The sequence below is a fragment of the Aythya ferina genome, assembly GCF_964211825.1.
Source record: "Aythya ferina genome assembly, chromosome: 5".
Taxonomy (NCBI): domain Eukaryota; kingdom Metazoa; phylum Chordata; class Aves; order Anseriformes; family Anatidae; genus Aythya; species Aythya ferina.
In genome coordinates this window covers 59,290,479-59,315,013 of record NC_140301.1, presented here as the reverse complement: position 1 = coordinate 59,315,013, position 24,535 = coordinate 59,290,479, and the positions used below count along the sequence as shown (strand labels likewise).

Below are 24,535 nucleotides of genomic sequence, written 5' to 3'. Positions count from 1 at the left end.
GGTTTGGTTTGTTTCTCAGAACAGCAGCTGTCCTGAGCCAGGGTAAGGCATTTGCATCATCTGTGGAGAGCTTCATGTTTATTTTCCTGTATGGAAATGACATATGAAAGTCAAAGAAATGAAAACTTTCCTATATGTTTAGTCCTTTGATTAACAAATGCTTTTAATGTCTGTTCTTGGGGCTTCCTTTTTCTTGGATTACAGCTCGTTTGTGTTTTTTCACCGAGAAGTAAGAAGTAACTACAGCAGCAAAACAGTAACTACGATTGCAGCAAAAAACTACAGTGCTTTTGGGCCATTTCCTTCTGCATGGTATATCACTACATTTCAGGGCATTCTGCTGATGTGGGTTCATCCAGTATTTGTCCGAGCTTATCTCCCTTTCTACAATGGAAGTGTTGTTTTTAAGGCAGAGCTGTCTTGTTACAAGCCTGTAGCAGGAAATACTCATGCAGCCTCTCTGTAACTTGCTCGAAACCTGACGTTTGTGCTGCAGTTGCTTTCACAGCAGTCTCCTCTTTCAGAATGTGTGGCGACACTTGCCTTTTTTTTTTTTGTACTCGAATACAAGTGTTTTAGCAAAAGGGCTCATGAAGGAGCCAGCGAATGAGGTAAAACAGATGAAGCATCTCCTTATATTCTAAACAGATAAATAGGATTTTTTCTGGGACTAAGTGGAAAAAAATGTGCGATTATATTGCAGTTTTGCTGCCAGCTTCTATTTTTCTCTGAAGTGAGATTGTAGATTTTTCCCAGCAGGAATCGTTCCTTTTTTGCTTGTGCTATGGATGCTTTAGATGTTTCTGGTTATTGTGCTTCAAGGGGAGACACAGCCGCAGCCCCCGGAGCCGCAGCGATGCGGTGGGGCCGTGGCAGGGCTTGGGTGCACGGAGGGGTCTTTCTGTAGCGCCCTGGGGATCGGCCAGGGCCTGCAAACAGAATTTGATCCTCTGAATTTCCAGATATCCTGTCCTGTACTGCTAAAATTCAGGTGCTGTTGGAAGGGTGCACCACTTGGAAAGCTGTCACGTGTCTGCAATTCAGGTGTGAGCATCATTTTCATGTAGGCAATTAAAACAGAGAGAAAACTTGCATGGAAGAAAACCCCTAAACCTCTCTGGAAGGACAAAAAGCATGCTTTGTGAGGATCTGTGAAAAACACAGTTGCTTCTACCCCAGGGAGTGTTTCATTTAGTTTGACAAAATTAACGTGTATTTTCAAAGCAGTGCACGAGCTGTGTTAGATTTGCAGTGTCTCTTCCTGTCACCACGATAATCAGCTCACGTTTACTTGTTCTCTCTGCATGCAAATGAGAAAAAAAGGCTAGAATTAAACTACTTTCCACCTTATTCTAGAAGTGATAATTTCCAAATATGTTGCTAACAGGTTTCAGGTTGCATTTAAATTTATAGTAAACAGTCCACAAATACTATGCAAGAAGTCTCATGTACTGCAAGTGCCTGGTGATGCTCTCTTCGTTTTTCTGGACTAGAGTTATTCTAAATGCCTCCTTTTTATCTCTTTGTCTATTCCTGATAATTCATTCTGACTTTCTCTCCTTCTGTTTTTCCTATTTTCACATTTTTCTTTTCATTTGCCTTTGTTGTCCGTTTCATATTTTATTCCTTTATTTTGTCCCCATGGCTTTAAAAACTTCCATGCTTCCTACTGCCAGAGTTTTATCGCGTTTTAGCAGTCCCTCCTTAAAATCTAGCTATTCAAGGAATCTCACTTTATTTCTTTATCAGTTAGACAAGCCATTCTGGTTGGGGTGTTCTGCATCTTTATCAACATTTATCTGGGTCTAGGCTGTATGCTCAGTGAAATAGGGAATATGTCTCTGATTTTCACACACGGAATTTCTCATCCTCTGTAGACTGAGGTCAGCTTGCTGTTCGGTTTTGTTAGTTTAAGCAGTCTTTCTTTTTTAAATCATCCATCAGACTCTACATTCCTTAAGAATGATATTGTCTAGCTGTGGATATTTGGGTTGGGGGGAGCTGCTTTAGGGGAATCCTAGGGGAGAGCAGGCAGTGGGTACAACGATGCATCATTGTTTGTCAGCTCCTGCCGGGTTCACCAATAAAGCAGTGAAGTTTTGCAAGTTCCATTGTTCTCCAGGAATTCCTAAATTATTTTCTTGCATAATCGAGGAGTCGTATCAGCATAACACCCGGCTTTCCTGCACCACGACAGGAGCACCAGCAGGTTCAGCTGCATGAAGACTCAAACAATTGCTGCTGGTCGGTGAGCGATGCACGGCTATTGCTGTGCTCTGATCTCTGCTGGGATGCCTGTCACTCTCTAAATGTTGTTTGTTGTGATACACAAAGTGGCATTTGTCAAATTGATTTCTGTTTCACATCCCTTGAAAAATTAGGCCCCTAATGTGGGCATTTAAAACCGTATTATATTAAGGCCTATAATCCTGTAATAAGACTGGCTGCTGCAGAGCTTATGCTTCGTTGAGAGCCAAATCAAAATGATCAAGGCTCCAGAAGTCTGATGGTAGCAATGCAACAAAAGTTTCCTTAATTCTGCCTAATGCTGTAATACTGACAGAGCACGCTGGGAAACAGCACAACAAACTGAGCTGGACGTGGACTCTGAGTCACCCTTAGTGAAGCCGCTCGACGAAAAATAGAAAGAAGATGCAGGTGTACCCTGAAAAGGGCCATGTTGAGCACCGAAGCCACTGTAGGAAAAAAAAGAGGTGAGCTGATGGCGAGGTTTGCACTCACATCTGCCAGGTACCTGTGTCCCTCACAGCAGCTGGTTTGGGCACGGCTCTTCGATCCAACTGGGAGAGCCAACGAGGATTGGTGTAAGGCAGAGGAATCGTGCAAGGCCGGGCTCTGAGGACCAGGGCAGAAGGCTCAGAGGAGGCTGAGCTTCTGCTTGCAGCACACTGCACTGCAAACCACAGAGTTAGTGTGCAGGAGCTGAGGCCGAGTTGGGAGCAAGATTGTGAAATGAGCCCTGAAAACCAGGGGATGGCATGTGGGCTGATTACTTGTGTGAAAATGCCGCTGTGTTTTAATTCTCTGTTTTCAGAAACGGTGCTGTCTTGTGTACGGTGCCGTCCTTTGAACGGTGCCGGAGATTTTGAGGAAAGCTTGGCAGAGCTCTGGAGTCTCTGCCGAAAACGAGCGTGTGACTCGGCCCTGCAAACATCCAGACTATGCCCTGAATCATAACCGCGCTTCGACAGCTCTCTGGGAGACGACAGGGGCAAACAGGCAGTGTCATCCACTGATGTGAAGAAAGGGCAAAAGACTTTTCTGTAAAGAGCAGTCACTAAATCCTGCTACTGGCACCAAACCAGCTGAATTCTCTTTCAGTGTGTCTGATGGACGTAGGCTTTCTGCTGAGAGATTAGAGAAATGCGGCTTTTTGGCAGGAGCTTAAAGATAAGTCTGGTCAGGTAATTATTTATGTCAGAAAGTTGTAAAAGGAAAATTTTGGAGGCAAGTATTGCTGAGCACATGCCTAGATGTGGTTAATTTCCCAGATACAGGTTTTCGTGTAACAGACCACATATGTGACCGTCTCTTTGTTAACAACTTCTTCGCTGCTGTTGATCTCTTGCTATATTTTTGCCATTCATAAAGAAAACACATTTTTTAAATCCATTTTGGCTTTGAAAATTCAATTTACTGTGGGGGGAAAAACCCTAAACCTAGTGAGGGTGGTAAGAAGCATCTGAAATCATCTACCCCCAGGAGAAGTGGGGTGTGAATCTTTTATCTTCGCCCTGCCACATGTGGTTGGATTCTGTCATTGAGATCGATAGGCAGGCTGAAATTGATCCTGATGGTTTCTGCGTCAGATCGTTTGTTCTTTTTCTGCTTAGTTACTGGGATATTCCCGCAGTACTTTTAGTAATTGTGTAAAGAAATCAGATTTGTTGTTGGTTTTCAAAAGCAGAAGTAAGAGCAGTTGGTTTCAGATATTTAAGTGCTTGGAAAAAACCTCAGTGGCACAGGAATTTTAGGCTAGGGAATGGAATTATGCATTTTAGTTTGACATTTTTCTTGTTTATTTAAAAAAGCTGTGGAAGACAGGGAGGGTAAAGGTTAAAATAATATTAACCAAGCCCTCCAAATCGATCAGTTTCATTCTCCTTTTCCTGAGTATTACTGTAGTCAAACAAAGTAGTTAATCAGAATCAGATAGCCATATTAGCACCGCTGACATGGGTTTGTCAATAGTGAGTGGGGAGGGTGGGAACTGAGGAAACAGCTTTTGGCTCCGAGTGCTTGGGGCATTTGCATCAAGATTGTTCTCTAAGAAATTCTGTTATCACAAAGACATTTTTCCAACACCTGAATTCTGTTGTGAACTTAGAAGTAAGATGGTTTTCTAAGAGAGATTATAGTAAAAAAAATACAAGGCATCTGCAGTGTTGTTCTAACATCCACTGGTAAGCACTGGGTAATTGCAAACCCGAGTGACAGTGTATGAAGAAGGGCCTTCGCTACCCTCCCCGCAGCAATAGAGCTGACGTTTGGGATGTGTTTTAGCAGGGCTCTGTCCTGGCACTGTGCTGGGCGCAGTTTCTTCTTTTCTGGCTGTGCAGGGAGCGCGACCTGAAGGTGAAAAGCATTACCCCCAGAGACAGCACTGCTGCAAACTGGCTTCGGGAGACGTAGCACGTAAATACTACTTCTGTTATCCAGCATGTGGTGTGATCTCTTGGTGCGGTGATAGCAGACCTGGGTAAGTTCCTGAGCGCAGAGAAATGAAAAAAGCAAAAAGATCAGCTGCATCGTCTGGTCCAGCCACCTCCAGCACAGAAACAGGCATTGTCTGGGCATGTTTTAATGACCCCAATCTCTGGCTTCTGTCTCTTGCCTGGGGATGTTTTTGTGGCATAGCTGTTCCTCCTCTTTCCCCTACTAGTGCATTTTTGGTGGTGTCATTCTCCTTTCCCCTCCTCCTTGGCACTGGAGATTTCTGAGAAGGCTGCTGGTTGTTTTTCTTCTTGCTGCAGAGGGACGGGGGTGAAGGAAGGCAGTGTAGTCTTGGAGGCAGGGAAAGTGAGAGACGAAAGGATGGGAGGAAGCCTCAAAGCTTCACCTCGAGCTGGGATTTCTGCACTCTGTGCTAAAATAACCTCCTTCTGCTAGTGAGCCAGCACTGGTACACCTGGCATTCACCAAGCCTCTGTGTGAGAGGTGCCCTGATACACCAGCTCTGGTGCTCCAATAGCCTGAAGTGGCTCAGATGTTTCCTAAAAGGACCTGATTGGATTTTACTGCTTTTTTGTTTAAAATAAGCTCAGTGTCACTGCAAGGGCAGCTCTTCGCATCTGTGCATATAATCCTTTTTTTTTTTTTTTTTTTTAAAGTTAATGCCATGTTGCATCACAGTCTGAAACAAAAATTGGCTACTTCTTACTATATACACTGAGAGATAGCTCAAATGATGCATCTCAGGGAGAAGTAAATCAGTCCGTTTTATTCCGTCCCTTTTATTTGTAATGCAAAGACATTATCCTCCTCTCCCCCCAATTTAATCCTGTACTCCTTTAATCTAAAACCATGCAGTACATGAATGGAAAATCAGTTGCTCGCAAATCCACTGCTCTGCAGTCTTTTAAATAAACAAAGTTCTACGGGTAAGCAAATGCCTTCATTCTAATTAGCAGTGTTTTTTTTGTGGTTCCATACATTCCCAAATGCAATAGGCAGCTACAGTGCCTAAAATAATCCCAGAGAAAACACTTGTATGCCATGAAGATAGGGAGTGGGAGGGAGAAGGGGCAGGAAAATCTGTTGTCTGTGTTCTTGGAAACCTTTTCTGTCTCCATTTGGATGCTGTCAGTTTCTTTTACACAAACATTACAGCATCTGAGGGGAATTAGAAATACTTACCCGTGACCACAGCGTCAGATCTTAGGGTTGTCAGGAGAAAGTAATGCAAAAGCAGGAGCTTGGACCCACCGCCTTCATCTCGGTTTGAGTGTGCTAATAAACGTCTCCTAATGCTGGAAGGAGGTAGGGCTGGCTAAGAGATAAGGCCGGCTGTCTAGGTGGAATACAGAAAATTTATAAGTCTTACCTCATAGATGTGAAATGTTTTTTGGATGTGGAAAAGTGCTGTGTAAGGCCGAAGTAATAGTTATTGTCTCATGTGATGTCTCCGAATTACACAACAGCTTCCCCCGTATAGCAGCCGCTTCTGAAGTGGCTGGGGACCACAGCACAGACACAGAAGGGAGATGCTGCTGGTCAGATGGCTTTTAGCTGGACAAATCGCTCAGACTGAACCTTTTAGCTTCACCAAGGTTTGCTGAAAACGCACCTTAGCCATCCATAGGGCCAGCTCCTACCCAGAGCATTAACAGAGCTGCTGTGCTCGCGGGGTTTGACCAAGATGCAGCCCCATTCATCTGGCAGCGTATGGTGTAATTCCTCTGCTTCCACCTAGCCCTTTCCCAGCTCAAGGAAGACTAAAGGCCAGCTCGTAGGAAAAAGCCTTCACCTAAGGGCCAGACAGCTCTAGGGCAGGAGCAGCAGCCAGTCGTGTTTTTTTTCCCCCGTTGCTAAGTGGAATCTAATCCGCCTTGCCAAAGCCCATCAGCTGAAGCTGTGATTTGGGGAAAAGAAAACAAATGAGCTGTGTCCCAGCTGCGCGGCCTCCTTGAGGTGTGGATCTGCTGCTGGGCCCAAAGCACCACCGTGGTTTTGCCGTGCAGAAGCACAGAGTGATCCTAATGCTTGTACCCTGGTCCAGGGTGTAACAGAGCCAAAGGAGAGAGACCCTGCTTGAGACTGAGCTCCATAAGCCAGAAACGAGCTGCCAGTGTTTAATGGCAAAAATCATTCTCTGTTGGAATAACCAACCCAGGGGATGTGCCTGGACCTTTCTGATCTGAAATCTCCCAGTCTGGATTGGATTTCTTTCAGCAGAAGGTGCTTTGCCTGAGCTGACGGTCCTGGGGCATCCTCACGGAGTGGTAAATGTTAAATTTTCCCTGTAATGCACACCCCAGTGCCTGCCGTGTGGTTGGCACGCTGACCAGCCAGCCTCCCAGCATCCAAACACAGCTCACATGCGTTTACCAGTTGGGCATCATGAAAGTAAATAACCATCACCATCCCTTCTGGCTTCTGGCACCTCGGGAACGCCCCAGAGGAAGACAAATGAAATATTTTCATCCTCTCCTACCAGGAGTCCGCAGACGGAGCCGGGCATCTGCAGCAACAGAGGCGGTGGCGGGACAAGAGGCTGGCGATGAGCCCCGTGCGTTTGTCGGGAGCCCTCCTGCGTCCCTTGGCCAATGTCAGCAGAAGTTGCTCTCGTTAAAAAAGTGTGAGGAATGCATCAATGGCAACTCCGCTAACAGCGAGCAGCTGTTCTGGTGATGCCCTCCAGAGATGTGGCTCCTGCAATCTGAGCTGCTCCCTTTTTCCACACACAAGTAATTTCCAAAAATATTTATCATGGTTTTGATCTTTGCCTGAAACTGAATTTTCTTTTCTATGGCTGGAACAAAATTCCTCTGGATTTGGAAAGACTGAGGCTTTTCACTCACCAGATGAGGGTGTTCGCATATAAAATGATGAGGCATCTTTTCCCTTCGGTTCGGTCAGAGATGCGAAGTTGGTCAAAGCTTTAAATCTTATTTAAGTAAATCTAAAAGTCTTATTCAAGCATTCATCTCTTAACACTGGGTGTTGCATGCCCACATCAGGGTAGCTACAAAGTTTAATATTTTCGTGAGCGTGAATAGATTGTAAAGCTACAATGTCTAGCAATATAAAGAGACCTTTAAAATATCACCGAGCAGTATCAATGCTGAATTTTTATCCTTTCTTTCCCTACTTTTTAAAAGAGTGGTCGCCTGGTTTTAATGTTGCAGCAACAGCTTGGGGTGTAGAAGCAGCAGCGTGCTGTAGCTTTGGAAGTTGGAGTGACTCACGGCTGACTTGGGAACTTTCTCCACCGTGTTTTGCTTTTGAGGCACTGTCACTGGAGCCACCGCTAGCAGCAGCCCCTCCGGGCTCATCAGTAGCACAGAAAAAGGCCACGACTCTCTCTTCTCATCACAAACACAAAGCCTTTTCAATGGAGGACTTGAGCTGCTTCTATTTCAGCCTAGCCCCGTGATAGCACTTCTCAAGGACTTGCATCTTCAATTTTCTTACCCACTTTCTGCAGCTCTCTAAACAAAAATAGCCACGCTACTGCTTCAGGAAGGTCATTGTCCTCACCCAGAAATTTAATTAGCAGCTTTCCCTTTCTGCTGACTATTTCTCCCCCCGTTTAGTTAATTTTAACCCAGTGTCCCACACTAGGAGCCTTCAGCTCCCAGTTGAGGGAGTAGATAAAGACTTCGAGTGGCCCCCGGGACCTGAAGCTGAGCAAGTGCTCACCAGTGGGAGCATTACACCATGGAAAGCTTCCGATCTCCCGCTGCAGACAAAATGTCTATGCAAACAATCCTGCTACTTTCCCAAATTCCCGCGTGTCGCAGATGTGAAGGTCAGTTGCTGGAGGGGAAGCCAGGCTGTTTTGGGGGAGATCATCGTGGTCTGTCTTTTTTGCTGCTGCTGCTAATTTTTGTGAGCACCATAGAACACAGTAGAAAATTGAAACTGTGTGAAAGATCAACAAATCAGTGTAAAATGTCATGCAGCAACATCTGTTAACTTTGGCTCTATCTCATATCCTCCTGACCCCTCCTTTCCAGCCACAAGTCTCCTGTTTTGTGAGAGCTCGGAGTGATAGGGACTTGGAGGGGGGGGGGGGAAAAAGCCTTGCTGTTTCTCAGTGGTCTGAAGGGCTTGCAAAAGTACCATCTGGAATTAAAATCTTATGTTTGTGTGTTTCTATATTTTTAGTTATGAAACAAATGGGAATTTGCTGAATGAATTAATTGTATTGCACTGTAAAAGTCGTATCTTGAGGGCCATTATATATGGGAGTTTACAAAGCCTGCAGAGAGAAATGAAAGTGGCTTCTCTTTCTAATTAGGGCTTTCAGGAAATCATTGATTACAGAATCTAATAGCCTTGCTCAGAGACATTTGTTTGATATTACTTCTGATAAATGAAATTTTTACCTAATAATAATTTTACTAGTGGCACTGGAAGCAGCTGCTTTCTCTAACACTAAGCTTGCCTTCAGTAAAACTTTCCTTTTTTTTTTTCCTACCATGTCCAAATAGTTACAGCTAATGAAACATTAATTCTGAACTGTAGATCACAGTAAAAAGTTTAAATCTTTAAAGAAATGAGTGGTGTAGTAGACAGCATGTCCTTAATGGGAATGGTCTTTGTCCAGACCAGCTTAATGGTGTACACTTGTTCTTGCAGTGCATCTAAAAAAGAAGTCTAAACAAAACCTTGACCTGCTCTGTAGCAATTTTTACCATATATTTTCTTTTCTTTAACAGGGTCAGCATATTTCGTTAGCTCCCATCCAAAAGCTAGAGGAAGCTTTGTACGAGTATCAGCCTCTGCAAGTGGAGACATATGGACCACAAGTTCCAGAGCTGGAAATGCTGGGAAGGCTGGGGTAAGTAACGCTGCAAGTTTTAATTCCCATTTCACAGGGCTGTAGCTGGGACTGTTACCATCTTCACTTTGCCAGGATGTAGGGGCTTTTTTTGTGTGTGTGTTTTGTTTTAAAGGATCTTAATGAAATATTAGACTTCCTGCCCAACCAACCAACATTTTGTTTGGGTGGATAAGCTAAAATTTTTGGTCCTCAAGCCTTTATAGATCTATTGAGAGCTGGACTGGATTGCATTAGTGTTTTTAAGGTTGTCCTTGGCAGTCGCAGTGAAGTAGCTGTTCATTTTCAGTTGCACGGTATTAAAAAATAAATAAATAAAAATCTGGGGCCTAATTTACCCAGCTGTAAGCCAGTAAAAATATTAAAGTTGGGCCTTTTGCCACGGAAAAGGGTAGATTTACTTGTCAACTGCTGTCGACGGTCAAACTGCGTTTGTGAGAAATGAAGCACAGAGCTTAACGTTGTCAAAAAGCATAATGCAGGGCTGGTCCAGCAGCTTGGTGGCATCACGGTGCGCAGCCGTGTTTGGAAGGGAGCCTGCCGGGCCTGAAAAATGGAGGCTGGGAAGGCCAAAAGTGACACGTCTGCTTGCTGGAGGGTGTTCACAGCTGAAAAGCCACCTGAAAATGCCCAGCCGCTGGGATAGGGAGTGTCCCTAAACCGGTTGTGGTTGGGCTTCCAAGGTCACAAGAACCTACAGCGGCTGGAAAAATGATGGGGCAGAGTGAACATGCAGATTGGCAAGGCAAGAAAGAGTTTAAAAATAATAATAAATGTGTATCTTTGCCCCTGTGGGGAAAACTGAAGCCAGAAAGTACTGAAGAAAGTTGAGACACTTGGAGGATGCAGATTCAGAGACCACTGAAATCCAAACAGGAATCCTGTTTAGTTTGGTGGCACAGGCAGAACTGCATCTCACGCAGAAAATGCTAGAGGTAGGTGGACTTCTTAAAACAAACAAGCAACCTAATGGTGCTTTAGAAAATTGAAGGCTGTCTGGAATTGAGATTGTCTCCATTTTTATTGTTTCTTTGTCCTCCTGGTGCCTGTAATTTTTATTATCTGATATCAGGCTTCTGAGACCAAATATTAATTAGCAGTTTAAACTTGGGCAGAGCCAGATTCAGCCTTCACCACCTGTTTGGATGGAGCACAGCTGTGAGGGACCTCCGGGGCGATGGGAGCCTTGGGGCCCTCTCAGCCTTATCGCAAGTGAAACAGCTTGAGGGGAGGAAGATGGCTTGTACCAGGAGAGTTCCCAGCCTCTGTCCCTTTGTACGTGGCCCCGTAAGGTGAGTGCTGGCACCAGGATCAGGCAGGAACCCTGCCATCCATCCGACCCATGGCTCTGCCTCGGAGGCAGCCTTACACAGCGCTGTGCCATCGCCCTGTCTGCGTGCCAGCGTCTTCGGAGCAGGGTTTGCAAACAGCACTCAGCCTGTTCCCAGAGGTTCACGTGCCTCGTTTTACCTCTCTGAGCCCAAACAGCCCCGGTTGTCTGCTCCGACCCTGCAGGTGGTGAAAGAGTTAAGAGCAGCTGGGTGGCTGTGGCGGCGAGGGGAGGCATTCGGTGAGGGGAGGCACGCGGTGCCCAGCGGAAGAGTTCTGCCGAGTCCTGAGGCTGTTTGCAATTCCAACACAAACACATCGACGCTGTGGGTTCCCAGCTGGTACGACTCTAACCCTATTCCATTGGGTGTCTGAAATACCTTAGACCATGCAAGGCTATTCATTTATATATATATTTGTGTTTCTGTGTTTATATGAACTCATGCGCATTTCCTGTTGATGAATGCTTAACTAATGTGCTTTGGTCCCTGGTTTGGGGTTTTTGCAGGCAGCTGCATACAGCTGCCTGAGAGAGGCAGAAGAGCTGGGCACAACGTTAACCACTCCCGCTGGATTTTTAGTTTCCTCTTACTTTGGACTCATAAAGACAGGTTAAATCTAAAAGACTTTGTAGTGTTCATTCCTTCTTCTTCATCATCCCCGCTTCCATCATCTTTCTGTAAGAAAGGAAGAAGTTTTCCATAGTCCCTCCAAATTTGTGAGTTTTTGCTCAGTTTGACCATGCTGTCGTTAGTTGTAAAGTACAGCAACATTTTGTGTTCTTGTTACCAATTTTGCAGAGGCAAGTTTGGCCATTTATTACTGCTAAATAGTTCCCTCAAATGCGCAGGCTGCTATCATCTGAGCTTCTGGAGCCAGACTGTTGCAAAGACAATGCCAACCTGGAGACTTTCAGTAATCTGGAGACTTTGAATTCTCATCTGGCAGCATAATTTATTGACATTTTTGGTAAGATACAGTTTATCTTTAAAACACCCAACAGAATGAGCTTTCTGAATATTCAGATCTTAACCTCTTACCTTCTGCAAGACTTACTTTAGGTTGCAGCATGAACGTTGCTATTCCTTTCTTGGTAAACTGCTGCAACGGAGGAGACAGCTGGCAAGAGCAAGAAAAAGGGTGAATCCTTAGGGGATCATCAAGAACATCTGCTAGGATTTTTTTTTTAATTAAAAAACTAGCTTTATAAGTTGACTTGTGTTATTTGTCCATGAGAATATTTTTTAAGACACTGTGTGCAGTCCAATGAGCTGATTCTGGGTCCTCCCACTGCTCTTCTATATGGATTTTGCATGTTTTGCAAATAAGGAAATTACATTCAAAATGTTTTTAGAAGCTTGTTTTCAGTTTCTCCTGGGGCTGTACATTTTATTTTATTCTGTGCACTGCAGAAAAACATTAATAGCCATATGATTTTTTTCTTGCTGTTGTGTTGCAAGTTTGATGATAATGAAGAATAATCTTTTTTCCTTTTTTTCTCCAATACAAATGAGAGGTACTGTGTGTAGGGTTTTGTATCGTTTGTGTCCCGTCCCATTCTTGTGCCCCCCTTCATTTTTTCTTCTTTTTTGTTTCATATTTTTTGAAAAAAATATGTAACAATCCAGAATTGCACTGCTTTCTAGGAGCAATATGTGTCGCACTAACTTACTAAAGGCAGTATTTAACCTTCTGGCAGGGGGAGTGAGACTTCCTCAGTGTGATAGAGGTTCTCTTGCCTGTGTCTGTGGGGTTTTGGCAAGGAAGTCCCATGATGGTCCCGCGAACACCACCGGGTGCTCTACATCCAGGTTGGTGACGATTTGCTCTTGGTGGCAAAGAGCACGTCAGGCGTGCAGCCTATGAGGCCAGCTCGTGCCTGCCTGCACTTCTCAGATGGAAACAGGGCTTGAAAGGAAGAAGCAGAGAAGATGGCTACGAGCACCCAAACCTGTGGTGATGTCCTTTGAGAAAAACTGGGTCTGGGATCGTGGTCTTTTACCCATCCTGCAGGGAGGCTCTACAGCTGCTCTGTGGCCTATGATGCCCAATAGCCCTGTGTCTGTGTGACTTTTGTTGCTGTCCCAAATTACCCAAATATTTGGTGACACATTGGGAAGTCCCAGGCTTCTGGGTGGGGTTGAAGGCAACTTGCTGAGGGGGTTGTGTTTGGAGAGCCTGTCTGATTAAAAGCACTGCTGGCGCTTCTGTGGTCACCAGAAGCTGTTAGATCAGTGTCATTTGACTAAACTGGGGAACATCTTTTAGTCCTAATCAGTCCCAAGTCTGTTGAACTGCCCAAGTCATTGCAAGGCTGTTTGACCTACCACAACTTGCCAGGGAGAGGAATTGTGTGGCCGAGAAAGACCAAGAGCACCGGGATGCTCAGGCACTCACTGCCATTGCTTTACCTCAGGTTTTCGTAAAAGGAACCAAAGAAGGTCTGTCTTCTGTTTTTTTTTTTCTCCCCCTTTTTTGTTTTTGCTAATGTTTTAGCTGAGCACACTGAATTTGTGTGGTTAGAGGTCTGGAATAGATAGGATTTTTCTTACTGCAAAACAGAAGAAATGAAAAATAAAACAAACCCCGTCATGCCAAGTAGTGAAAGAGCAAAACAGGATGGGGGTGGAAATGAGTTGCCTTTATCCTGTGAATAGCTTTGTTGATTTAAAAATATATGCTTGTTATGTAGTTTTGATTTCAAACAAACAAACAAAAAAAAACCAGAAGTTCAAAGTGATGTTTGTTTGAGGTCCTGAAAAATGTAAAGGCATTCTTGGGATTATTGGGACGCATGTAGAGCCAGCGGGAGCTGCCGCAAAGCATTCTCACCGAGTGCTTACTGTGAATCAAAAACCTGCCTATGTGATGAACATTTTGGGAAAAGATGGGTGAATTTCATGCCTTAAAGTTTAGCAGCAGTCCTTGTAATCCACCTCTTCAGCACAGCGCCTGTCCTGCTCGCGCCATTCTCACAGCCTAGAGGTAATTCACAGGTATGAGTTAAAATTTCTGTTAGCACTCAGCATAAAAATCCTCAGCCTTAACAGAGAGCTTTTGTGCAGACCTTGTAAACAAGTCAAGCCTGCTCCGTTTAAAATAAAATAATGTTTGCCTACTTAGCTTTGTCTGCAGAGATGCCTCCCCACTATATACATCTGCATATGACAGTTGAGTTTGCTCCAAAAATATCTGCTTTTCTGTAGGGAAGAATGGGACTTCCCTTTGATGTATCGGCTTGTTTTCATCTCTCACCACATTGTTAGGAGCACCCCAGTTATTTAGCATGTTGTTTAAGAATGATGCAAAAGTAAACGTCAGCACCAAACACTAAGGAGGGTCGGTAAAGTACCTTCTTTGTTAATTTAAAAGTTAAACCGAAGCAAAATGCCATTTTGAGAGTTAAGTTCTGGAGGAAAATCAGAGCTCTGTAGGAAGTTTCTACATAGAATGAGCATGTTTTAGCCCACTGTGCATGTTATAAGGAGCAACTGGATTGATCCGTTCCTTTTTTCCCTAGCGTAGGACAGCTCAGTCGTTTTAACTTCTGAGTCAAGATGAGGAGGCTGGATTTCATATCTGTTACAGCTTTGTTAGCATTTAATTTTTAACCTTCATTTCAAGTGGAAAATTTCTGCATATTTCTTTGTTGTACAGTGTTGTAGTGTAATTCGAACCACATGTAGTGTGCTGGCACTTAATCCAGAAACGACTAGTGCAACTTCTTCGCTGTCAATCACTGTGGCATTTTTTTTAAATGAGGAATAGTGAGGATGCTCTCCGAACTATTGAACCACTGCTGATCAGGTCTTTGGCTGGATTAGTTTTTGATGAACCCCTGTCAGTTTCTGTGTTGCAGACGATACGGTAAAATAACTGAGAATTGATTTTTGAATGGGTGACAGGAACACCGGGCTTTTAAAGTTGTAGCAGGTGATTTTTCACGTCAGCTCACTTTGTGATTGGGGTATGCTGGTATTTCTTGAATCTTGGAAAAGGAGAAAAGCCACAAATGAAGGACTTATTTGGTCCGTCTTGGCCCATTGATTCTGAACACTGAATTCATTCTGCTCCTTTAAATAGAATATAGTTTCTCAATAAGCTCAGCAGTCAGAATCAAAAGATTGAGTAAGAGCAAGGAAAGCTTGTCTTGCTTTGGAGAGCACCAAGAAGGCTGTGTTCGTTCTTACAGGAATTCTCTTGGCTACCAAGGCATATGGTCTGAATTTCCCAGTGCCTTCTGTTGCAGGGCCTGATCCTCTCTTCTTTGAAGTCAGTAGAAAGATTTCTATTGGCTTCGTTGACTTTTGAAAAAGACGCTTAATGAATGAGAATTGGCAGGTAAGAAGTGGTTATTGCTTTACTGACACGATGCCATTTGCATATAGCCTGTTAAAGTCAATTCTTATTTGTTGATTATACCATAAGTAATTGAATAAAGACTTATGAATGGTGGTAATAGCACTCTGTGGGTACATTTTTTTTGAATAATGAATACGGATGAATGCGTTGTCTTTTTCAAGGGAGGATGGAACAAGGAAATAGACCTGTGTCTCTAATCTTAATGTGCTTTGATGTAGAAACTGCCTTGTATTATTTTTGCATACAGCAATCCTGCAGGCTTCACCGTAAGATTTTGGAAGGATGCAAATTTTACATGGAGTAGGTAGATTAGCACTGATTTTTTTCCAACCGAATGGAAATTGAGCAAAGGAGCACAGCCTCTAGTAAGTCTGAGATCTTACTGTTTAAGAAATCAGCTTTCTGGCAAAAATGTCTATGAACATTTCAAACGACACCCTAAAGTATATGGTGTTTTGCATGGAGCTCTTCTGTCAAGGTCATTAGCAATTGAATATATTAAAAGTGGACTGCTTATGAAACGGAGAGTTTCACTTCCTGCCCGCCCACCTGTGGGTATAGTGTGGGTTCTGTAACTGTAAAAGGTCTCGGGAGGGTTATAAAAGCAGAGAATATGGAAAATATATAAAGAAACAAAGAAGGAAGCCTGCACACACCATGTCGTTTCTTATATTTAAAGTTGGCCGTAGCTGTATATGTACCACTAAATTAACCTCAAAAGCTGGCCATGACAGCAGAATGTCCATGGTGATTGTTTTTGTTGGCGTTTGGCTTCAAAATTAACTCATCGATCTAACATGAGGCTCTGTGCTCGGAATACTGGCCTGGTAATGTTTTTTTACTTTTTCATGCAATCATGGAAAAAATATGTTTCTGCTCGAAGCAGTTGTCAAACAAGCTTCTTTCATCGACAATCAGACACAGGGCAGCTGAGTAAGGCTGTTTAGTCTAGAATAAATACTCAAGAGATTACAAGGTCGCTGTAGGAAATGTAATTATACCATTTATTCCAGAATAGTCTTTTTGTGGTGTGGGCTTGCAGAATACTAAATCATGCTGTTTATTAAAGAACGTGCAATATTAAATATAAGTATCTCAGAGCCTTAACCTAAGGAAGAAATAATAATTGTCTGGCAAACTACTGCAGGATTAACTAGCAACTATGTAAAACTGCTTGCAAAAACTCGGGTTGGTAACCTTGGTTTTATTGCTGAAGGTTGGTAGGAGGCAAACCCGGAGCCCTCTCTGCAGGTGTAGAGGCAGTGCTGCAACGCAGGCAGCTGAAACAGCGGCAGGCAAAGCTGCCTGATGATGGATTGCAATGCGGCAGGAGGCATCCTGCGAGTGTGTGGGCCAAAAGCCCTGAGTTTTGCACTCTCGTGTCTCACCAAATCAATGTCTTTTTACTGCTAGCTGCTTAAGCATACCTGATGGTCTGTGATCTGTGATAGATCTTATCTGAAAGCCTTCCTCTGCTTTCATCCTTCCCTTCAACCCCTACATTGGTATCACTTCTTACGTACGCTTCTCCCATGACTTCATAAATCCGCAGACTTCACTCCTTCCCTGTTCTCCATCTGCTTAGAGAAGTAGATTTTTTGTGGAAGTTAAGGTTTAGATCTCCCAGTGCTTCTCTGAAGTTGTGGTAAGTTTGAGGCCAGTAATATTTGTGATCCTTGTTCTTCTTTACTTTGCTTTTCTTTCTTTGCTTCTCCTGCCCTTCCCTGTGTTGTCTTTTTGAGTCTTTCTCTGACTCCTGTGCGTTGGGAACTGTGCAGTTACTACAAGGAAAATGGTACATTTTGCACAGGCAAGCAATCTTTCCTGCTTATCCCTCACTCCAACAACAGGATGGCCTCAGCGTCCTCAGCTTTTGTGACTCTTCCCAGGCCAGAGCCACAAAATGCTTTCTCAAAGCCCAGTGATAGGCAGCCTACAGAGGGAAGAACGCCTCGGGATGAGGAGCAAGAAGAGCAAAGTCAATTGAGTGATGGAGAGCATGGGAGGGCAGGGCTTGAAAGCTGGTGGAGGACTGCTGGCGAGAGGAAAAGCTTCTCCTCTTGATCGATATCTGAGAATCACCCTTGCTTTGTACTCCAGGGTAAGGGACTGCAGAGATGTCATGTCAAGGAGTTGCTGTGGGGCAGCCTAGGCAAACACTGTCCAGCTTTCGGAAGGGCCTGTTTGGATAGCCTGATTTTTTAAAATTAATTATTTACTCTCAGATGTAATTGAACTACAAAGGCGAGGAACATCCTGTTTTGAATTTGCCCTCCTAAGGCATTTGTGAAAAGCCAATGAGTGGTAAAAATGCAAACATTTTTGTTTCAAGAGGGGTGAGTAATATATAATGGAAACAGTTGGACTGAATGGGACAGCCAGCAAAACAGACCCCTAAACGAGGAAAAGAAAGCCAGAAATGATGCATCTTCTTGACGCTGACGCTGATAAACAGAGCCGTAATGCAGCCTTCCGCGTTCATGTACTAAATGGCTAAAAAGATGATTAATTACAAGCTTCCTGAAATGGCAGAGAGAAACACAGGAGAGCCTTGCATAAAGCTTCAAACAGCTTTTCAAGCTGTTGCTCGTGATTCTTCTTCAACCCCCTTCAGATAGCTTTGTTCAGCTTTATTCCTAGCGGGTGCAGTTTCTCACAGCGATCACAAGTCAACAATGTTTAAAGTTTGCCTGAAGAGCACAAAGTGGTTGGAGTGAGGGATCTCCTCCCAGAGGAGGATGCCATTCAACAATTCAGTAACCTGATTCATAAATTTGATTCTGTGTATGTAACTGATTTCACACCCGATACGATGGAAGGCAAGATTTTGAAGGGCTGGGTTGGTAGGCTCAGCTTCTTAGAAACCACCCTGATGATCCCGAGTAGATCACACCAGAGAAACATTTAGGAAAAGTGGAACTGGAGGACTTTCCTGAGAGTTAATGGTATCTGACCACATCTGTTCACGTCTTTTATTTTTTTTCTGATTACCTTAAAAAAAAATAAAAAAAAATTAAACCAAGTCTTACAAATCTATCTGAGATGGGGGACACAGTTTGTGTCTCCCTCCATTCAGCAGTTTTTGCATCTGTTCACTGATTTTGGTCACAGTGCAGCAGCAGAAATTTCAGGGCCGTAAGCCTGTAGGTACTGCGTGAAGAGGAGTGGTTGGGTCTGGAGGGGGACCCTAAAAGTGCCTTGGCTGACAAAAAGGCTGGACGGCAAGTGTAGAACCTACTGACTGCCAGAGAAGCTGCATGGGAGTGAGATACCTCCTAAATGTCCTGCCTGACGAAGAAAAGCTTCAGTCCGAGCTTGCAAGCACCCACAGGACCAAGCTGTCGGAAGCCAGGCCAAATTAGTTGTGTATGGCACCACTTAAAAAGAAAGGAGAGGAAAACTGAAGCTCTTTGGATCTTTGAAATTGGAAGCTGTCCAAGGACAGGTAGAAGGTTAATAGCTCAGGCGTGTTTTGTATTTAGAGACTTGAGTGTGTTGGGGGCAAGGGGACAAAAGAGAGGCACCCGAGGCTTTGAAAAACCACCCACCCAAACACAGACCTCACAGCTGTTCGTAGCTTCGTGTGTCCCAGAGACCTTTTATTCATCACGGACGCTAATGACACGAGGTGCTTTGAATTCAGAGCCAGTGCTCGCAGGATGGGTGTCTGATCATTGGGAACTTTACATATTAGTCGTTTCTAAGCACCTTCTGCTTTCATTTCAAATCGGTGTTATGTTAAATGAGTGAGATGTCACTGGGTTACTCGACACCCACTGGTATGCAGTGTTATGCAGAAAGCTCACCGGGATGCCGAAAGCTGCCTTGTGGTGCAGTTGCAGCGCTTTGCCTTGGCCAGCAAACCCCACAGCACAGCCATTGAAGATGCCTGCTGCCATCCCGGGGCATTCAGCAGCACCCACTCGAGCTGAAAAAGGGAGGATTGACCCCTGAGCGCACAGCAGAAGATTGGTGCCACTAAAAATCCACTACAGAAGCGATCATTACCTCAGCATTTTTGAAAATCCACCTTTTCTTTTTCTCTCTAGGGCTATGTGTTTTGTGTCATGCTCTGTGGCTTTGATTTTTGTTTACCCTTTTTTTTTTTTTTTTTTTTTTTTTTTTGGAGTGGGGCTACTTGCAGTGGGTTGAGGAAAGTACCCGCAATTAAGTTGGTTGGCTGCAGTTTGTGTATACACATTTAGGAACTGATCTTCATCATTTTGTTTTTTAAAAGCTTTGGTAATGGTAAGCTGAAAACTGTTCTAGGTAAACAAACTGCGTTGTGCCAGGCTTCCAGAAAGGGCTGAGTTGTTCGCTTCTCTCTCTTCAAAACTGAGGCATTCGTGTTAGGCCGTGTCTGTAATAACGAAACAGCAGCTTGAGCATAATCGTGCTTCACAGATGAGCTATTGCTCGGGCTTCAAGGCAACGCCACCATGTTTTTGTTTCTTTGCCTAACTGGTATTAAATGTAAAAACATAAATCCTTTCCAGCGAGAGGAGAGGGGGAGATGGTTTTCATTTGGCATAATTTCCTGTGAGACGTGGTTCTAAACAAGGCCCATATTTACACAAGACAATACGGTTTTACATGTACTGGGATATCCAGCACACTTTAAAATTGTTTAGCCAGCCCTGGGTATTAAATACCTTCACAATAAATGTGTTTAATAAAAGTAGATGAAGTTTGAAATAATTTTTGAATAATTTTACAGTAGAAACACCAGTTAAATCAACCCCATTGCAGTAATAAATGTCACAAAAACAATTAATTATACTTGCTTGCCACTGCAAAATCAATTGTGTAACTGTTCTTTTAAAACTGACTTTTACATTACTAAATCCTAAACACTACACTTCTGTAACTTGTCAGAATCAGGTTTTGGTTAATAGATATTTTCAGTGATGTAATGGGAACTTCTGGCATGGAGTCAGAATATAATGGACTGTGATTAATGTTTTAATAAGCACTTTTCTTCTACTTATGATGCAGCAGTGAAATGGTTTCCTGCTTAGATTGATAGAACAGCAGGTGTGCGTACTTTTTTTTTCTTTAAGAAAGAATAAGTTTTTCAATTCTTCGCCTTGAAAATATTTAATGTTTTTCCTTGAGTCAAACGCCGCTGATTTGGGTTTTGCAGTTTGTTTATTTTAGATCCAGCTATTGCTGATATTTGTCTTCTGGAAGCGGAGGGTGCCTTGGAAACCTTTTCAGTGCTTGAAATAATTGCTTTGCAAAAGAGGAAGCTCATTAGTTTAAAAAATAGTTTTGATATATTGATATTTTCTTCACTGAATGGATTTATTTAGAAATAGTGTTAGAGTAATTCAAAAGCGTGTGAGAACAGAGTATGGTGTTGAAAATATTAGCAGGTTAGATTTATTATTTCAGTTGATGTAACGCGCTTGCTTCATTCTTGGTTACTTTTGCACTGGAATGAGTTGTGTTTCTCTGTATTTTAAATATTTCTGGAAAAAAAAAGTCTATTTTGGACATTCTTTTAATGACCCAGCAGTTCAGAATTTGTTTGCCTGGACAGGGTGTTGTGCTCAGGGATCCGATATGCAGCTGTCCTGGTGGGGAGGCGGTGCTGCTCCTAAGATGCTGCATCGGGTGAGCACATCCTCTGGGCTCTTCTTGATGTCGGGGGGTGGTTGCTCACTTCTGTCTGCTCTTCCCGTTTGTAATTACCTTCTGTTGGAAACGAAGCAGTCTCAGTTTTTTCCTTCTCTGCCCTTGCAGGTAGCTGCTGACACGACAGACAGCTCTTTGAGAGGCATAGGGCAGCTAACTAAGATTTATGTTAGCTACACAGAGGGCAGCCACGTCGGGCTGCCTCTGCTGACAGCCCTGAATAGCTTCTGTCCTAAATCACAGCGTGGCTGCTGCTCGCAAGGTGAGCAGGGTCGTGGGCAGCATGTTGTGGTGTCAGGCTGGCAGCAGGGATGCTCATTCCTTGCTCCTTGCCTCCTGACTCCTCTCCAGCTTCCCAAGTACAGATGCTTGGGCAAGGCAGCCCTGGGGCCGGGCTGCAGAGAGCTGTGCAGGGACGTGCTAAGGGAAAAGGGCCGGTGACTTTCCCTCCTGGGAATGGGGCTGAGAAATGCTCACAGCAGAGAGAGAGGTACAAACGTACCAGTGGTGAGGAGTCAGGAGCATCCTTGGAGATCTTCAGGAGCCATCTGGGCACGGTCCTGGGCAACCTGCGCCGGGTGGCCCTGCTTGAGCAGCACGGTTCGACCAGGCAGCCTCCAGAGCTGCCTTCCAACGTGAGCCATTCTGTGAACTCTGTGGAAAGAGGAGGTCCCATCTCTTGGGTACTGCTGGCATTGGTCCCGTAGGCACCACTCCAGGCACCTCTGCTCCTGTTTCAAAATAGCAAGTGAGCCTTTCTGGAGGGATAGAAGTGGAGCTGTGGTCCTAACTCTAGTGCAGTGACTCTTCTCTTTGCTCTGCAGTCTGTTAACATTAATTGAGATTCATAAGGGAGTTCCTCCATCTCTTCATTCTTTCACCCCACAGACATGGGAATCTTACTGATCCCTCTGTTCTCAGAGGCATCAACCTATGCTTTAATTTTTCTATCAGCTTTGGAAAAAAATAGTGGATATTACCATATTCACATTTTTTTGTACTTACCGGGAATTTCCCAAAGAACCTCTATACCTTGGTTTTATGCCAGCTCCGTGTACTGGGGTAGCATCTGCCTTGCACCAAGTATTTGTATTTCCTTTATTTGCTACCACTGTGTTTTAGCTCTCCCTTAAAACGATTCAGAAGGTGAGTGCTGGCTGCTATCTTTATTCCCTGACGCTTTTCCAGAATTCATGAGGAAATGCTTGTGCATAAAGCCAAAAAAAATCTACACCTCTTCTCCCCTTCCTGTCGTTAGAAGGTTCCCTGTCTCCTCCTCCTCTTTTCACATCGAGGCCGTGATTGATTGGGCAGACTTCTTTGCTCTGTGGTCGCTGATTCCGTTAGTTGTCAAAAAGTATTCCAGAAATGAGAGAGAAGGGGAGATCTGGACTCTGAGGCCATCTCAAAACTTGGAAACATAAAGGCTTTGCTGTTCCAGACTCTTCAGAGCGCAGTTAATTTTGGAATGAAAAGTCCTGCAGATACCGAGCCTGCAAACAAATCTGAAATAGGCAAAGAAAATCTTGCCTTCTTTTTTTTTTTTTTTTTTTTTTTTTCCTTATTCCATGGGTTTGAAAAATTTACACTGAACTTCCTTGTGTGCTGAGGGTGAGAGGTTTAAAAATAAGTGTATGAATAAAAGTCTGACATGGGTCTGGCAGAGGGCATTTGTAGTGGTGTCGGCGGGAGCAATTAGGCTGATCATCGGGGTAAGAGGCTGGCCAAGTTACCAGGGACGGGGCTTTTCTGGGAGCTGTTGCTAGTTGACTTTCCTGCGTTTCAAAACAGAAATGCTGAAAAATCATCTGGAGCTATCTGGTAAGATCAACTGCCCGCATGTACTGTGGTAACAGGATTTACAGGCTGTTTGCCCTGAGATATTTAGATCAGAATCTGTCCCTAAGAAGAAAATCAGTGGCTCTTAATGCTATTTTTATCCCCTTAGAAAAATAATCTGTGAATGAGGGTAAAGTATGTGGAGATGCCAGTACTATTTCATACCTTCCTCGTGCACGTGCACACCTCTTGTTTCAGTGGGAGCGATGGGGGGGATATGGTAATGGAAATGGCATTTTTGCAGCAAGAGGCTGTGGTGCAGACCTCAGGAGAGGCAGCAGGTGCTGTAAGCATGAGAAGACTACCATAAGGAGCAGAATCATTAAGGTTGGAAAAGACCTTCAAGATCATCTGGTCCAACCATCCCCCTACCACCAATGTCACCCCCTAAACCCTGTCCCCAAGCACCAGGCCCAACCTTCCCTTGAACACCCCCAGGGACGGGGACTCCACCACCTCCCTGGGCAACCCGTCCCAACGCCTGCCTGCTCTCTGAGCAGAAATGTCTCCTCATTTCCCACCTCAACCTCCCCTGGCACAACTTGAGGCCATTCCCTGGTCCCATCACCGGTTACCTGTGAGCAGAGGCCGACCCCCAGCTCCCCACACATTTCAGGTACCTGCAGAGAGCACCGAGCTCTGCCCTGAGCCTCCTCTTCCCCAGCCCAAACAACCCCTCAGCCTTCCCTCACAGGACTTGTGCCCCAGGCCCTTCCCCAGCTCCGCAGCCCTTCTCTGGATGTGCTCCAGGGCCTCCATGTCCGTCTTGTAGTGAGGGCCCAAAACTGAACACAGTACTCAAGGTGCGGTCAAATCTTCACCAAATTACACGTCTGAGCTCCTTAGGGACCTTGGTGCTTTGGTTCATTGTCTGTAAAATGACAGGGAATGTCTGCTTTGAAATGCCACCGTTTGGCACAGGGAAGTGCCTGCTCAGTCCAGAGGAGGGGATCACGTAAGCTGCCATGGCTGGGTGGAGGTGGTAACAGGCTACTGGTGTTTTCGAAGAATAGCACATGCTGTATTTTGGCCTGCTTTGAGGGATGGTTATATGCGACAAACCCCAGCGTTTTGTTGATTCATGACTTATATTTTGTTTTTATTCAGCATTTTTTGCCCTTCCTGAGGGCTCCAGCAGCTGAAACAGCACAGTCTTGCCACACAGCGGTTTCAGCTGAGTCTGGTGTTTGAAATGGCAACACTGCTAAATGTTTGGGACTTGTTTTTAAAACAGCGTTTGAGCTGCCAGTTTCCTTAAGAAAGCAAAAACAATATGTAAAGCAAGAAATACAAATAAAGGAGAGGCTTTAAAATACTTTTGATGTTTGAAACAAAACAAAAAAATAAACAAGCTAAACAAAAAGGGTTCCGAAAACATGCTAAATTTAGTGCGTTTTTAAAGTAATGAGCAAATGTCATCTAAATAAGTGTGTGTACACTTACCTTCACCTTCACCTTCTTTCCTCCCTCCTTTTTCCCAACCCGCATCCGAATTAATAGTTTACATTTTCTTTTAATGAACTGTTTCTAAAAATTTTGCTTTTCCTCTGGCAAAGGGCTTGGATGCTCCCAATGGAATAGCTACCACGTGCTGGGGGGGAATGAGAGTCCCCCAAAACTTGATGCTTCCCTGCAAAGTGCTGAAGGCACTGCAGTGGCACTGTTGGTTTCCCTCAAGAAGAGGGTGATGAAGAACAACCGCCCTGGAGGCATGCTCCGTGCACCCAGAAAAGCTGTAATTCCTGCTGGAATTACTTGTGTGCGTGTGCATGCATACATGTACATCTGTATATCATTTTACATTTACGAAATAACTCATTGCTATTATTGCTGTTGTGTTAT

The 24,535-nt window shown here is 44.2% G+C and overlaps 1 protein-coding gene across 1 annotated transcript in view; it reads left to right on the top strand.

Annotated features, from left to right (window-relative positions):
• Positions 1-24,535, top strand: part of MNAT1 (MNAT1 component of CDK activating kinase) — a 120,386-nt gene that overhangs the window by 74,604 nt on the left and 21,247 nt on the right. The window contains exon 7 of the mRNA XM_084520886.1: positions 9,405-9,526. Coding sequence (XP_084377012.1) covers positions 9,405-9,526 — 122 coding nt within the window. The remainder of the gene's footprint in view (positions 1-9,404; positions 9,527-24,535) is intronic.